The sequence below is a fragment of the Desmodus rotundus genome, chromosome 2, assembly GCF_022682495.2.
Source record: "Desmodus rotundus isolate HL8 chromosome 2, HLdesRot8A.1, whole genome shotgun sequence".
In the NCBI taxonomy this organism is placed as follows: Eukaryota; Metazoa; Chordata; class Mammalia; order Chiroptera; family Phyllostomidae; genus Desmodus; species Desmodus rotundus.
Genome location: NC_071388.1, coordinates 197,595,294 through 197,612,135, shown reverse-complemented (window position 1 = coordinate 197,612,135; position 16,842 = coordinate 197,595,294). Strand labels below are relative to the sequence as shown.

Genomic DNA, 16,842 nt, shown 5'->3' with positions numbered 1-16,842 from the left:
GCGTACCCGCAGAAGGCAGAGAGGACATTTCTTTGCCAGGTGTGATTGCCAAGTACATGGGCATTAACAAAAGCAAGAATGAAGCCAGTGTTTTTTGTTTTATTAAACTAAGGGATACGAAACTGCCAGTGAGTCTTTGGGGGGGGGGCTGGAGGTAATATTTAAAATAGTTCAAGTGCACCATCACTTCCTTTCCGAGATGCCCAAGTCCCACCCTCCCCCAAGTTCTGGCGTGTGTTAACCCTTCCCTCTCCATCCACGCTAGCCCATTCCTAAAGATTTTTTCTTTGTTTTTGTAACACTTTGCTAATTAGCCCATGCTGTGTTTGAAGCAAGAGTGTGGGGAGAAATACGTGAATCATCGTCCCGACTGGGCTTTTCAGTATCTCATTTTCTCAGTGTGTAGAATGCATCTCACCACGCAAGTAACAGAATGATAAAGAGCAGCAGAAGCCCCAGTGTTAGCATTGTCTTTGATTCCTAACACAGATAGGAGCACTCTAAAGGTGCAGCCAGGAAAGCAGACAGAACTTGCTCCCAGGAAAATGGTGCGCTGGATAAGGTGTCAGAATGCTTCTGTCAAGACAGAAACCTTGTCAGAGCGAGCAGATTTAATCATTAACACAAAGTGTAGCCACAGAAGTGGAAGTGTGTTTTGAGAATTTAAAAGTTTTGACATGTCAATTCTAAGTCAGGTAAGTTTAGATTACACTGGGCTCACTGTGAACAGCCTTCCTAGACCACAGTAATTGAATCCCATTGCTTAAGTGGACAGGTATTTCACCGTTGCCAACTTACCTATACTCCCCGCCAGGTGTCCGACAGAAGAAAGCAAAGCAGTAAAAAAGTTATTCATTAATCAAAATCCTCCATCTTTTCCTGGGTAAGAAGAAAGGAGTCAACAACGACAAAATATTATGGTGAAAGAAGACAGCCAGGTTGAATGCTCACGGATAAAATGACGGCAGATACAACTAGAGAGAGCAGGCGATCACATTTCTGCAGAGAAAGAAAAGGAGTTTGGCACCCCTCTCATGCTTCATTCAACAGGTACTATTAGCACCTGCCACGTTCCAGGTGCAGGTTAGGTCCTGGGGATGCACAGGTGAGGAAGAGGGGTCTGGCCCCATCCCCGTTCCCAACTGCACAAAAATAACAGAGCTAACGATGTAAGCACAATCACGTGCAAGTCTCCGGAGCAGTAGGGACCAGCACATTCTGGTTGCAAGGGGAGACCACCCCCCACCCCCTGCCCCTGCAGGTTTTCTCCGTGGACAGGAGTTTGTTACATGACTCCTCAGAAAGTAAGGATACAGAGCCAGCAGCCACACCACCAGCCCCTGGCCTGAGCCCCACATTCTGTCCTCAGAAGTGGAGCCTACCATACTCAAGGCTCCCCTCTCCACTCGGAGTTTTTCCTTCTGCTTTTACCATGGTTGCAGAGGTCTTTTGGCTCTCCTCTCCGCTTTGGAGCCCGCTGTCCTACTGCTTCCTCTGCGTCCAGCCTTTGTCTTTCTCTCTGAAGTTCACCACCACTTTGCCATTTATTTCCCTATGTTTGGGTCTTGCATTCAGACTCCCTAAGAGAGCAATCTGATTGCTACGCAGTATCCCAATTGGATGGAGCTCTCACGCCAGGCCATTTCACAAGATGCTGACCAGCCTACAGAAGGCTGCTTTGAACTCAAGGGCCGACCTCCATCCGCTCAGCTTTTAGCCACAATGGTGGGGCTCATGATTCAAAACAGGGCAACCAGTGTCTTAGGAAACCCTCTGTGGTCTTTTTCCTCCTGAGGTGTTTGTGGGTGAAGGAGATATTCCAGGGAATCACAAAGAACCCCAAACAGATTAAGGCTTGATTTCATGTTTTTTCCCATATTTGCTGCTGTTTGAATACACAATGGTATCACCATTTCTCAAATGCTTCAGCACCAGGCTCCCTTAACCAGCCACCCGGGCATCGCCAGTCCATCCCACATTCTTTCGCATCAAGCATGTGACACCCCGAGAACCTTTCTTATCACGGTGTTTTAGTTGTCAAGTCTGAGTTGGCACCTGGGATGAAACTGATTTGCCTGCCCCCCCCCCCCCGCCCCCATCTATAGGATGAAATCCAAATTCTGCAGGAAGCCACCTTAAGGCTTAAGCCTAATACTCTGGCTCTCACCCAAAATTCCAGCCAGTATTAAATTACCACACCAGCCTCTTCATGCAACCTGTGCTTGGACATTCTCCATTTGCCCTCCCCACCTCTCTTCAGGGAGGCTGACGTCCATGGACCGCATCGGCCAGGCTCCCAAGCTCCCTGGCTTCTGATTGGATCTGGCCAAAGGGAGGCTCTGGCAGGATCTGAGAAGACATATGGAGAATGAGTCTGAGATGTATTTCCCCCAGTACTTCAGCCTGGAAGTGGCTATGTTGCTCTACTGAAGGCCTCAGCTCCCCGCAGGGGCCTCTCTCTGACATCTAAGCTCTGCTTGGGGCTGGGGTTACCAGAACCCTATCCACCTCCCTGGCTTTTTTTTAGTCTAAAGTTGCCTGCTCCAAGACCATGTTAAATTTTCCCAACCCTGCCTACACCCTTGTAAAAGAGCCCAATCTTGAACTCCCTTCAATTACCTCCCCACTTTTAAAAAATATTTAAATAGATTTTATTTTTTGAACAGTTTCAACATTGAGAGAAATATCAAACAGAGTATAGAGAGTTCCTATATAGTCCACAGCCTTCCCACACAATCTGCAGCCAGTTTTCCTATCATTAACATCTTATATTATTAGTATGGTAAATTTATTATAATACTGATGCATTATTGTTAATTAAAGACCATACTTTATTTCGACTTCTCTAGTTTTTCCCTAACGTCCTGTTTTTTCTGTTCCAGAGGCCCCTCCAGGGCACCACAATGACAGTCAGTCATCACGTCTCCTTGGGCTCCTCCTGGCTGTGACAGTTTCTTCAGACCTCTCTTGTGTTTGATGACCTTGACAGTTTTGAAGAATACAGGTCAGGTGTTTGCAGAATGCCTGATTTGCCTGATGTCTTTCTCATGCTGAGGCCGAGGGTGTGAGTTTGGGGGAGGAAGCCACAGAAGTGAAGTGCTTTTCTCAACATGTATCAAGAGTATATGATCTCAGGACACGATGTGCTGTCAACATGACCTATGTTGGTTTCTCGTTGGTTTCTGGGAAGTTACCTTGGACAGCCCACACTTAAGGAGGGGAAGTTATGCTTCCTCCACCAGAAGGTGGGGTAGAGACTATGTGTGTGTTTTTTTAATTGAGGTAAAATATATATAACATAAAGTTTACCATTTTAATCATTTTAAGGGTTTAGTTACCCTTTTTCAATAGGCCACCTATTGCCCACTGGGACTCTTACTATATCCAAGTTGAACTTGTTGCTATTCACCAAAAAGGACAGTGTGTCTTTATGTTTAATCACATTAGATTTCCAGGCCGAGAAAAAGAGATTTTCCCATGTTTTTCCTATTTGACTCCTACTCACTCTAAGATCTGACTCAAGACTTCATGGGCTCCCCTTAGGATGACGACTTTCGCCCCCTATTGTCTCGCCACATATGTATCTTTCTAGTCCAGTATTTTTTGCATTGTGTCATTTTCTTTGTGGCTTTCCCCAGGCAGGAACTAAATATTATTTATCTTTTTTTTAAGGCCAAAGACTGTCCCAGAAACACAGTTGCTAATCAGTAAATGTTGGAAATAAAGGAAGAAAACTGAGAAGTCAAAGTGGACTATTTTTCCCCCAAAGATTAAAAAAGTGTTAATACCTGATACGGGGAGGGGGTGTGGGAAAACCTGCACTCACAGTTGTGTACTCTATACACCCTTTCTGCAGGACAAATTGCTAATACCTATTTAAAACCACTTTCTGAAAGATTTTCTTTATTTACTTTTAGAGAGAGGGGAAGGGAGGGCGAAAGAGAGGGAGAGAAACACCAATGTGTGAGAGATACATGGATGTGTTGCCTCTCACCACCCCTCCCCGCCACTGGGGACCTGGCCTGGAGTCCAGACTTGTACCCTGACCAAGAATGGAACTGGAGAACTTTTAGTTTGCAGGCTGGCACTCAATCAACTGAGCTACCATGGTTCTATTCCACTCTGCTCATTTTGCATACGGGACAACTGAGGCCCAGAGGAGCTCAAAATGACACCGAGGCAGAGCCAGGTCCAGGTCTCTGGATTCCTGTGATGGTTCTTTACACTTTAGGGAGCCAGTCAAGTCAAGGCTGGGGTTTTATAGATTGACGGACTTGGAGGGCCCCAGATACTTCAAGTGGGAAAGAGGAGAGCAAAGAACTTCTAAAAACAACCTATCTTTGATCCCCTCTCCAACCCAACTTTCGAACTATGTCTCAGCAAATAGTTATCAAGGAGTATTTATTAAGCACAGTGTACTTTGTAAAGATTATCTCTAGTTTGATATGATGAGAAAAGACACCAAAAGGCTAACTTAATGCAACTGTGTTGAGTAAGCAAAGATGATAAAAATCAAAATACCATTATCACATCCAAAGCTGGCTCTATGCCGGAACAAATAAATATATATAACATAAATAAATACACAATTTTAATTGGGCCTTTGCCCTCCTAGCTCCGTCCCAGAATCTCTGTCTCTTGCTCTTGGCTACTGCCAAGAATATCCTCCAATAGTTACCCTTGCACACCAAAAGCAATTTCTCTTCCTACTCAATCTCCTTTCTGCTCCCAACCAAGCCCCAACACTTCACATCTTCTCCGTGAGACAGAGTAAGTGAAGCCATTGAATTCCTCTCTGGAAGATGGACGATAGAAGAGTTTAGACTTGGACTCAAAACTCTGGGAAGTTCATGACTATTGGAACACACCTGAAGTTCCATCTGCCTTATTTAAAGACAGCTTTGTACAAGCCACGCCCAGCTCTGATTGGTAAAAGATGCAGTCAGTCTTTAAGCTAGCAGTGTGCAATGTTAAGAGAACTTGTAAAGGAGGGTCCTTATTCAATCATTTGTGTACTTGGCCTGTTCTAAGAATTAAATATAGAAAAGGTGGGAGTTGATAAAATTAGATTTGTTATAATCTAAGTCACTGAAATGAAGAAAACGACTTCTCTATTGTTTGAAGGGTCTAAATCAATGGCCTAGTGCTTCCTGACTTCTAGGTTATGTGGAAACATTTGATTTTCAATATCTACTCTTAAATGTTAAAGAAATCTTCACTTTTTTGGTCTTGAATCTTTAGCCCTGTCTTCATTTTTCCTGCTCCCTAGTGAATACAATTATGTTGGATGCGAAGGAGGAAACCCCTACCATTTGCCTGACTAAAGGCCCAGGCTCTCTGAGCAGCAAAAAGACACTTCTCTGCTCTCTGCAAGAAATCCGTATCTTGCTGCAAAGGGTTGATTTAATGTTGCAATCTGCACCTATTTACTCACAAAATCCACTGAGCTCCCATGTGGCAGGCCATGAGGGTGGAGTCGGGTGAGGGTTGGGGGGAATAAAGAGCACACCAGACATGCTTCCTGAATTCTTAGACCTTGCCTTCCACTGCAGGAGACTGGATCAGGGCTCCACACATAGGGGTATTCACGCCCTGGCCAGCTGGCTCAGTGGTTGGAGTGTACTCCCATATACCAAAAGGTTGTGGGTTCCATTCCTGATCAGGCAGGTATCTAGGTTTTGGGTTCTATCCCAGCTCAGGACATGTACAGGAGGCAACTGACTGATATTTCTTTCTCTCTCTCTGAAATCAATAGGTATACTCTCAGGGGAGGATTTTAAAAAAAGGTATATTTGGACAGTGTGATAAATGCTGTAATGAAGAAACACAAGAAAAAAAGAGAACCTATAAAAGCGGGGTGAGAATGGAAGATGAGCAAAGGTATCTATCCTTGAGGACCTGAGCTTTGACACTGAAGGAAGAGTGGGGTTATTTAGAAAAAAGACAGGCAGCTCAGGCAGGCCCCAGGCTGGGCGAAGGCTAGAGGCCAAGGGGAAGGGTATCTGCTGGAGAAAGTTTCTTTGACTTTCCCTTCAGAGTCCTGTCTAGTCTCTGGGGCAGGTACACAATCATTTTCTTTCGGGAACTCCACCTGTATTTGCACATTCACCTTCCCAAGTCACTGGAAACCAACCCACCTTTAAAAACATTTGTGAACTTCTCATTTATCAAATGCTCTCGGGTTGTTTTCCTCCATCACACATCACCATGGTGATTCCTTATCATGGATTTTTAGCTCACTCCTTTTTCCTGCTCTATAGTGAGTGATTGTGTGTTGGAGGGGAAGTGGGAAACTCCTTCATTTGGTTCAGTGAATAAATAATCAGGCTCTTCAAGCAACAGAAGGACACCGCTCTCTGCAAGAAATCTGCTGATCACGCTTTTAAAAGACAAGAGGATCCTTTTCCAGAATACATCAACAGGGGCGATGTTGAAAACAGTTTGAAATGCACCAGTGGAAAAATGCACTCTCCTTCAGCTTTCTGAATTAGGGACATAGAGCCCGGCATCTACCTGCAGGTCTCAACAGTGGGCACACAGAAAATGCCTTGCCACATTTCATGAAGGTGAATTGTCCTTATCTTCCCACTCTGCCCCATTTTTAAGTCAAGGCAAGAGGAAGGGCTGTCCCAAACTCATCTGAAACTTACTGGATATCATGCGGGACAGAGAAGGAAAAATAAAAGGAGGAAACAAATTACAGAGGAGGATTTCTGTACAGTGGAACACACAAACCCCCTTCCCCCCTCCCCCCACCATCGCAAATTCTGTAATTCAATGCACACAATGCTCTACTCTGCATAGAAGCCAGGTCCTAGGATACTAGAAAGCGACGCAAAAATAAATATCGCCTTCCTGTTACCAAAACTTCCAGGAAGAAAAAATGTGTCTTCCTCCATTGCCCACCGCGCCCCCGCCCCGCCCAAAGGAGAGCGTTGGAATTGTTAACACAATGCTTCTGTCTGCTGGGCCACCCTTTTTACCTCCCTCAGGGAAAGGGCAGTTTCTGAGGGTGCTCAGGGCATCTCACTGCGGCAGAGAGCCCTCCCTCCCAGGAGCAGCCCTCCTCCCTGGCAGTCAGAAGCCCTGGCACGTTAATCTCTGCAGCCTGCCTGGTCCCTCCCGCCCAGAGTCCCTGTGCACTGCGACAACACACGCTGGCTTCCCAAAGCCGCAGTGGGTTGTATAACCCCGCTCTGGACACCTAGAGGGGAGCGTGGTGAGCTTCCCTGCTGACAGCATCTGTTAAAAGTCACTGGTGCCAGTTAATACAAGTCCCCCCAGCCAGGAGGGCCCCCGAAGCTCTGGGGAAGGGGGAAAGGGAAGCACTGTTAAGACCTCATCTCTGGTTGGGGGGGGGCGGGGGGGCAGTGTGTGTGTAAACCTTTCCAGGAGCAGTGTTTAAACCTGAGGTTCTGTCTTCAGAGCTGGAGATGCACAAAGGCGAAGGGCACACTGAGCCCCTCTACACCCCGTTAATGAGGATCAGGAGAGGGGGGATGGGGCGGAAATGCATGAATCCTGGGGGAGTTCTCAGAATTTCTCCCCGGGGAAGCCTGTCTCGAAAATGCCAAGGACATCTCTTCTCCGTTTTTCAATTACGTAACGCTTACACATTTGGGAGAGAATCCATGCACATAAATTTAACTTCTCATGAAGGTAGAAAGTCTCTAAATAGACTTCATTTAAAGCTCTGGGGGCACGTGAAGTCTGACTAGACCTGGCAGCGTTAAAGCGGGGCACCCTGGTGGCTGGGACCCCCAGGCCCCCTCCCCTCTGCCCACCGCGCTAGAAGCGGCGGGGGCCGGCGCCCTCTGAGCCGGGCAGGCTCCGCGCTCGCGCTTCTCCGCGTTGCGGAGTCACCTGGACCAGCAAGTCCGCGGGAAGCGGAGCGGGCTGCCCTCTCCCCCACACCCACGAACACCTGGCCCGCGATTACCTGCGGGGCCGGGACTCTGCGAAGCCCGTTGGCCGGTCCCCCGCCGCCCTTGTCGTTGGCCGCAAGGTGGTGACCGACCCCCGGCGCCCGCGCTACGCTCTCCGCGAGGCCGGCGCTGTTCTCTTGGGGGCCTTCATCCGGCCCCGGAAAGAGCCCGCAGCGGCGCTGGAAGCGGGCGACGAGCTGGGAATCCTGCAGGCTCCGCAGCAGCTCGGCCATGGTGCGCCCGGGACGCCGCTGCCACTGCCACTGCCACTGCGGCGCCAGGGCCCTCTGCGCTCGCTGTCCCTCGCCCTAGCACCAGCCGGCCCAGCACCAGGGGAGGAGGGCGGGCGGGGCTGAGAGCCCGCCAACAGGTGAGCCGCTCGGGTCCTAACGCCCGCCCCCGCCCTGGCGCACACGAGCCCAGGTGTGCGCCTCCACCCTTCTCCGGGCAGGTCAGCCCGCCTTTCTTCCCCCTCCGGCTGGGCGCTACCCGGCGTCTGTCCGGTCGGGCCTGGGCGGAGGCGCACAGGTGTCTGCACCGCCCATCTCCCCGCACGACCGCGCCTCCGCCCACTCCAGGCTGGCGCAGACGTGCCACCTAATGGGGAGCGGCGGAGCACGTGTGAACCTGCGGGAGTCCAACCTGCCGAGACCGCCCGCTGATTGCCGTAGTCACCTTCCTTTCACTTCTGCGCCCAGGGCGAGGTCAGAATTCCACCTCCGCCCCGCCACCCCCGCCCCGAAGCCAGCCCTCTCCTTTCGCCTCTGACCGCTTCGGGCAAGTCAAGTCCTGTAGCGAAAGAACCCCAAGTTCGTCCCACACTCTGCGTGAGGCAACTTCTCGCCAAAGGCCGGACTTCCTCGACCTTGCTCAAGAGCGGAGGAGACTGAAAGTGGACCTGAGTCATCCTCCGCGTCCCTGCCCCTGACCTTGTGATTTGGCAACTGGGGAAACTCATTTAAAAGCGTAGGTACAAAATGTGATTCTTTCTCGGTTTTCTGCTTTGAGAAAGATGACGCTTGCCCTCCTCTGCCTCTGTTTGCCCGATGGAGCGGGGAGGACGGAACGAGATCTTTCGGGACCTTTAGACCCAAAGAGAGCAAGGTGCTGAAGGACGGGGTGGTGATTTGCCATCCGGCCGCACCTCCGCCTCTTCTCAGATCTCTGCAGAGCAGCGAAGGAAAGGACCCGTGGGGCGACATTGGTGTGTCCTCCTGCCTCCAGAATCTACTTCCAGGGGCGCTTAGATCCCGTCTAAGGGCCACTGCTCTTTCTCACAAGGAGTGAGAGGCAACAGTCCAGTTGCGCCCAGCTAATCAGCCAGCAACAAAAGTGCAATTCAGTCCTTCTGTCTTCCGTTTGCCGCAGAAGGCTGCACGTTTCCCCGTCGCCTGCGCGAGGGCTACTAAGCATTCGGCTACACAAATGACTGTCAACAGATGCCTGCCACTACTTCGTTTATTGAGTTGTGCTTTCAGTCTAGGAAGTCTCCGGAGTGTAGCTTTCAAGGATAATTTGGTCTCCTTCATGCCTTAGTTTCCACTCTCGTTCCCAAGTCTGTCTGGAGGTCAAGATCAAGGAGGGAGAGAGAGCAATGAAACTCTTAAGAGATACCATTTTCTAGTTAATAGAGGGAAGCAGCAGAGAGCTGCTGTCCCAGCCCAGCTGTGTCATATCCAGGCGTCCAGTCCTGGAAAGAAGGCTCCTCTCGGCATTGGGCTATCATTTACGGTCACGGGGACCAAACCCTGTGGTTTAGTTTTGAAAGCTGGAGTTCTAGTAGGTCAGGACCTGTTCTATATCTGTGTTGAAAGAAACATGTTCTGCCATAAATTCACTTGAGTGATGCGTCTCTCAAATTTGAGCTTCAATTTTCCTTTCTCGCAACTTGGGGGGAAAAGGCAAAGCAGAACGTGGTACCTGCAGCATAAGGCCAAAGAATTGTAATATTCAGAAACGCATTTTATCTCCTTGGAAGAGCAGATACATCTAGCTGTTGCCTCAGTTTCTTCCTGCAAGAAAACAATAATCCTCACTCCTTATCCTTCTGATAAGGCCGTTGTGGGTGGAGGTGCTTGGCTCATGGCAGCATCACCCCAATCTCTTCCTCTGTCGTCACATGGTCTCCTTGTGTGACTGTGTCCAAATCTCAGTCTTGTAAGGACACCAGTCATTGGATAAGGGTCCACTCTAATCCAGTGTGACCTCATCACAATGTGATGGCATCTGCAAAAACTCTGTTTCTGAATAATTCACAGGTTCTGGGTAAACAGGAGTCTTCGGGGGACACTCTTCAACCCAGCGAGAGTACTCATTCCATGCCAGATGCCTGCTCTGTTCTTTCAGAGCGGGGCTAATTGAGTCACCGTATTTCCTCCCAGCAGCCCTATGAAAGAGCCACTCATCATCCATGTATTTGACAATATGTACAGAGCATCAGGCACTATTCTAGGTTTGGGGCTACATCAGTCTAAAATACAGCCCTGGCTGGTGTGGCTCAGTTGGTTGGGCATCATCCCACAAAGCAAAAGGTCACCAGTTTGATTCCTGGTCAGGGCACATGCCTGAGTTGCAGGTTTGGCCCCTGGTCGGGGTGCATACGAGAGGCAACTGATTGATGTTTCTCTCCTTCCCTTTCTCCCTCCATTCCCCTCTCTTTAAAAATAAATGAACAAGATCTTTAAAAAAAAGAACCCCTAAATCATGTAACTTATATTTCAGTAGAGGAGGAAGATAACAGGAAATCAAATAAACATGTATTTTTAGGGAGTGATAAGCGTTCTGGAGAAAAAAGAGCATTGTAGGTGGGGTAGGGGCATGGCATTTGTAGGTAACGTGGTTACTCCAAGAAGAGGATGTTCGGGCAGAGACCTGAAGAAAAGAAGGACCTTGCCTTATCAAGATCCAGAAATTCCAGACAGAGGAAATTGCAGTTGTAGAGACCTTGAGCCAGGCCCATGGTCAGCCTGTTGGAGGAACCACTGGGAGGCCAGCGTGGCTGGAGAGATTGAGGGCAGGGATAGACCAAGTAGGTCCAGATAGGCTGCAATAGAAAGAAATATTCTCATTTTACAGATGAGAAAACAGGATCAGAGATAGGAAACTTGCCCAAACGCACACAATGGAAAGCTGCTAGAGGGTGATTTAAGCCAGGTCTGTCTGACTCCAATACTTGTTCTCTTTGTTACTAAAGTACATTCTATCCCTAGAATTAATCTTTGTTTTTGACCTTTGTGTAGAAAATTATTCCCAGTGTGTAGTAACTGCTCAATAAATACTGAGTCAATGAACATTGTTCTAGATGAAGTAAAATCTCACTTTTTAAAAATGTTCTCAGAGTTAACGACTCATTTTAAAATTGTCCCATGTAGATTCTACAACAACCTTTGGAAACAAGTAGTTGTATCTCCAATTTATAAAGGAGAAAAACAGAGGCTCTGACAGAACGTATTAGGTACTTTCTGCAAGGTCTGCCATCTCACTCTGCTCTTATGGGAGAATTTCCTGCCTCCCCCATCCACTGCCTTACCCAAGGGATGGAACAGAATTGGGGGAGGAGTTTGGCAGCCATGTTTGAGCCCTTAGCCAAGGGTAATTGGCCCTTGGCTGGACACCTGACCAAATTTGGACTCATCAAATTTGGTTCCAGTCACTGTGACTTTCTTCCGGCCCTGGGTTCCAGAGTTACCCTGGAGTCCTTGGTAACAATCCCCACCTCCCACCCGGCTTCTGTAACTTGTGGCCAGAAGAGGCCTAACTCAGGCAGCCAGGCATTGGCAGGACATGAAAACTGAGACCCTAGAACTGAAAACCTGAGCGGCTTCCCACCTTTCTGTCACTGTCACAGGATCACCAAAGCCCCACCCACCTCATGCTGCTAGAGACAGACATCCTCTTGCTTCCATGGAAACTACTGATTCCTACCCACCCCAGCCCTTTGGAGTATTGGAGAGGGCTGCAGAGTCCAGCCTTCCTGAGAGATTCTGGAACTCAGAGTGAAACTATTAAGAATATTTCACTTCATGTTGAATTCAATTGCTTCCTAGGCTTTGCTGGAAATCTAGTCACTTTATAAGGGTCAGCCATTCTGAGATCCAAGAAAACTCAGGGTACACAAACATTTTAAAATTTACCAACTACTATATATGAATTTGGTTACTGGAAGTTTTTCATTAATACTAATTTGTATCTTTACAAGTAAAGTACCTGAGGAGTACCATATTTTTCAGACTACAAAATGCACCTTTCCCCCCCAAATTAGGGAGGAAAGGGGGGGTGCATCTTATAGTCCGAATGCAGCTTACCTGGCTCACTGCAGGATTTCTGCTTTAAAGGATGTTATTAAATATTTTACCACATTTTTTGCTTCAAAATTTTTTTTCCTATTTTCCTCCTTTAAGACCTAGGTGCGTCTTATGGTCCAAAAAACCGGTAATAGCTTCAGCAGATTAGAGGTATATCACTTGTGGATAAGTTGATCAGAGCCCCGTGGATTACACAAATCCATGGGTTACACAGTTGGCTGAAATTTGAAGTGGAAAGCAAAAGACTCACTTTGTACTGTTCAGGTGGGTACCTCTTTCTTCTCTCTAATGAAAAATATTATTTTCTATCTGGGCATTTTCAATAAATCATGAAACATAATAATAACATTTTCTTTTTAGAGGAGGGAAAAAAACCTTTCGGGCTGAGAAAAATTTGATTTAAAAGAAGAACAAAAACAATTGTGGGTGATGTTCCTGCAAACAGGGGAACAGCGAGAAGGAAAACGATGAAGGAAAGACTGGAGTTTTGGCTTTCCCTGCAGCCAACTTCCCAGGAATGGCCCAGTTTGCTTGCTCTCACAACCATGGGTATTGGTGAAGAGTTTGTTTCCAGCTGGACTTCTTGGTTTGAATCCAGTTGAGTTAAATCATATGAGACCAGATAGTTTTCTCCAGTGCGTATTGATGGATTTTGACCACATTGTGAGGGACATTTTAGAGTATAGCAAGCTGTACCTGACTAAAGAGCTTGGGGGAGGGGCAAGCTCACATGCCAGCCAACCTTTAAAAGTAAGTCCTTCTCTTTCTTTGCTTTTGCTCTGATAAAACATCTAAGACTCCAATAAAGAAAGGGGAACATTTCATCCAATTACATCAGACTTGGTCAATGCAGAGAGCGCCCCAACTTAAGACAAAGAAATGTATTGGTCCACAAGTGGTCTATTAGGGATGGTCACTTTTATTCCTAAAGAATATTCCCTGTTAGTGTCACTGTTGAGTCTTTTCCAATAATCGGTTTCCTGCACACTTTTATAGTGTGACTCAATTTACAAATACAGTTAACATAATACCTTCCAAGACTATTTATTATATAGATCTGGGTAGGGCTGTACCACTTAGTTAACAAGATTTTAAAACCTCACCTACCTATAGATACGCTTCCAAATCTTAGTGAAGCATTTTTCAGTATGCTTCATGCATATATTCAAATTCATGGGTCATCTATAAGCTAAAAGTTAGTTGGAAAACTTCATAGATATTCACCTCCAACATGTATTGTCTAATAAACAAAGAAAGTTCCAGAATACTATGGGGCAATAGGTATATCATGTTGTTATGTTTAAGATATTGAACTACTTGAGTGTCCCAGAAGAGAAAAACTATAGGAGTTCATCACAACCAAACCAGTATTACAAGAAATGCTAAAGAGAGTTCTTTAAAAAGGAGAAAAAGAAAGATCAAAAGTATAAATAATAAAATGGTAATAACTACAAACCTATCAACAGTTACTTTAAACATAAATGGATTATATACTCCAATCAAAAAACACAGGGTGGCTAAACAGATAAGAAAACACGACCCTTATATATGCTGCCTACAAGAGACACGCTTCAGATCAAAAGACACACACAGACTGAAAGTAAAGGAGTGAGAAAAGATATTTCATAAAAATGGGGAAATAAAAGAAAAGCTGGGGTAGCAATACTTACAACCAGACAAAATAGGCTGCAAAACAATGGCTATAAAAAGAGATAAGAAAAGACACAGCAATTTCCGTTCTGGGTATTAATCTGAAGAAACCCAAAACACTAGTTCGCAAAGACATACGCATTCATATGCTCACTGCAGCATTATTTACGACAGCCAGGATATGGAGCACCCCAAGTGTCCATCAGCAGATGAGTGGATAAAGAAGTGGTACATGTATACAGTAGAGTATTACTCAACCATAAAAAACCGAAATTTTGCCATCTGCTACAACACGGATGGACCTGGAGGGTATTATGCTGAGTGAAATAAGTCAGAGAAAGACAAATACCATATGGTTTTGCTTATATGTGGAATCTGAAAAACAAAATAAACAAAACAGAAACAAACTCATAGACACAGAGAACATTTTGATTAAGGCAGCAGGTGAAAGAGGTAAAGGTATTAAGAAGTGCAGATCGGTAGTTGCAGAACAGTCACAGGGATGTAAAGTACAGCATAGAGAATACAGTCAATGACATTGTAACAACTACGCATGATGTCGGATGGGTACTAGATTTATCAGGGTGTTCACTTTGTGGGTTATAGGAATGTCTAATCGCTATGTTACACACCTGAAACTAATAAAATATTGTTATCAACTTTAATTAAAAAATGAAAAAATTATTAAAAAGAAGAATAACCAAGGGCACCAGGAATCTTTCTCAGCTGTTGACTATGTTCATTGTCTTTATCGTGTTGTCATTTCATGGGCATATGTATATCTCATCAAATTAAAAAATCTATCAAATCATACACTTTAAATATGTGCATTTATTGCATGATAATTATATATCAAAAAAGCTGCTAGAAACATAAAATAAATAAATAAGATACACGTGTGTGTGTGCAGGTGCATGCAAAAGAATAGGAAAAAAATGGAAAAGTACCCATTTGTTCACAGTAGCTCACTCCTGGCATGGGATAGGCGCTAACAGGAACTTTCAGTTCTCACTCTGAGTTCTTAACCTTTGTTTCAATTTTTCACAGACATGTATTATGTTTGTAACTTTATACAGTTGTTTAATTTAAAACAACATAGAATATCTGGTAGACAAAAATATTAAATGTATGAGTCCACCCAGGGTGTTACTTAAAAAAAAATTATTGTTCTTTTAGACCTTTTTAACTGGCCAGTCTTGGCTAGGGAGAGAAGCAGGTTTTTGAGGTATTCATATAAAAGAGATCATTGTGAGTAATTATACCAAGAGGTGATGTGGGCCACCAGGTATGACCTGTCTTTCCCACAAAGTTAACAATACCCCTGTCAAACTCACCTGTAGACAATCACAATTTTTTAGGGACTTTTGAGTTTCTGGTTCAGCAATGTAATAAGTCACCTTGTGGTGAGAAGGGCCGTGGGCAGCAAACAGTGTGGACAGGTGCGGAACCCATTGGGTCTCAGTGTTCTTTGCTGTTGATGGCAGGGCATTAAAGGTCCTTTCAGCTGTGAAGCATTTGTGACAATGACTACTGTCCACAACGGGCCAATGACCAGTCTGTAATCAGCTTGAGCACACAGGACTGCAGAGCCCACTCTATACAAAAGCCCTGACCATACCTCTGGCCCATTGAGCTTCTCCGAATCCGTGCTACACCGTAGCATCAGGCATCGGCATTCCTGAAGCCCAGAGACCCCCCTGAACACAGCCTGCAGACAAAACTCAGTGCTGTCAACACACCACAACCGACACGTAGAGCACAGGCCTCAGAGTGTGGTCCATGCCTTGATCTTAAAAATGGAATTAATTGCCAACCTTTAAGTATCAGATGACATTATCATGCAAAACATAGATTTCTAGCCTCTCTTAAAAAACCAGGAAGTCTGATATCACCAGGCCCAAATTCATGGTGGCAACAGCTGAGCCAAATAGCTGCTGTGCCCTTTAGACTGGACATCATTCCGGAGTTTCCCACAGCTCTCCCCACTTCGTTGTATTTGACATCCTCCCGCGATCACACATCGCATTGCCAGCATGGCCCCTGGAGCATCTGGGTTTACCTGCACTGCAGTTAAAACAAAGAGGGCCAACGCTGATCAGCAGCACTGTTCTCCAACGGAGTCCCACCTCCTGGTGTTAGTTAGACACAAGAAGAAATCGTGGTCCCTCATCTTATGGAATTAAAATGCAGGGGGGAAGACAGACAGTCATCTGTATCCGTAAATCTAGTCCTAAGTTTGGCCTCCAAATCTTCTTCCTTTGCATAGTTAGTGGCCATCAGGAAATGATCCTGTGTTTGAATTTCTTTGATGTATTTAAGTTCGCCCATGTTGACATATGGCAATATGTCATTGTCTTGCATCAGTAACAAATACTTCCCCAGAAGAATAATTAAGAGAATGCTAATTTGTAATTTTGCTTCTGGTGCTTTGTCATTGCTAATAATGCCCTTTTCTATTACCAGTAATGCTGGCAGCAGAATGATCTGGTAGTGTGGGTTTCAGAGTCAGGCACACCCAGGTTCAAGTCCAGGTCCCTTAGTCCTTGAGCAATTCTCTTCTCCATGACCAAGTTTAACCATCTATGAACCTATGATACTATCATTCTATATCCTATTTTTCCTGATGGGTCATTTCATGAAGTTAACGAGATGCTTATTTCTCCCTTACTTTAACTGTAATAGAATTTTCTCCAGATTCCCCAGTTTTTTCGTGTCTGTATCACCGTTGACATAACCTAACTTACATCATTTGGGTAATTCACTCTGTGAGGTGAGATTTTTTTTTTAAAGTTGTGTTTGAATGCCACAAAACTCAGCTTAATGCTCATGTGTGGTCAGTGCACAGTGGAGGACAACTTTCTTGCTGATCGATCAGCTGAAGTGACAACAGGAGGCAAACAGGACGGTCAAACACACTGACTTCTGAACTGCCTATGTCACCTCTGAGTTCTGCAGTCGTAAAT

At 45.8% G+C, this 16,842-nt stretch overlaps 1 protein-coding gene and 1 long non-coding RNA gene across 2 annotated transcripts in view; one reads left to right on the top strand and one right to left on the bottom strand.

The window, feature by feature from the left end:
* Positions 1-8,172, bottom strand: part of SGPP2 (sphingosine-1-phosphate phosphatase 2) — a 98,631-nt gene extending 90,459 nt beyond the window's left edge. The window contains exon 1 of the mRNA XM_024563983.4: positions 7,940-8,172. Coding sequence (XP_024419751.1) covers positions 7,940-8,158 — 219 coding nt within the window. The 5' untranslated portion in view covers positions 8,159-8,172. The remainder of the gene's footprint in view (positions 1-7,939) is intronic.
* Positions 8,173-8,396: 224 nt separating this feature from the next.
* Positions 8,397-14,674, top strand: LOC123480104 (uncharacterized). The gene is made up of 3 exons (XR_008426217.2): positions 8,397-8,891; positions 12,326-12,493; positions 12,590-14,674. It is a non-coding gene; the product is annotated as an uncharacterized lncRNA (long non-coding RNA).
* Positions 14,675-16,842: the final 2,168 nt, after the last annotated feature.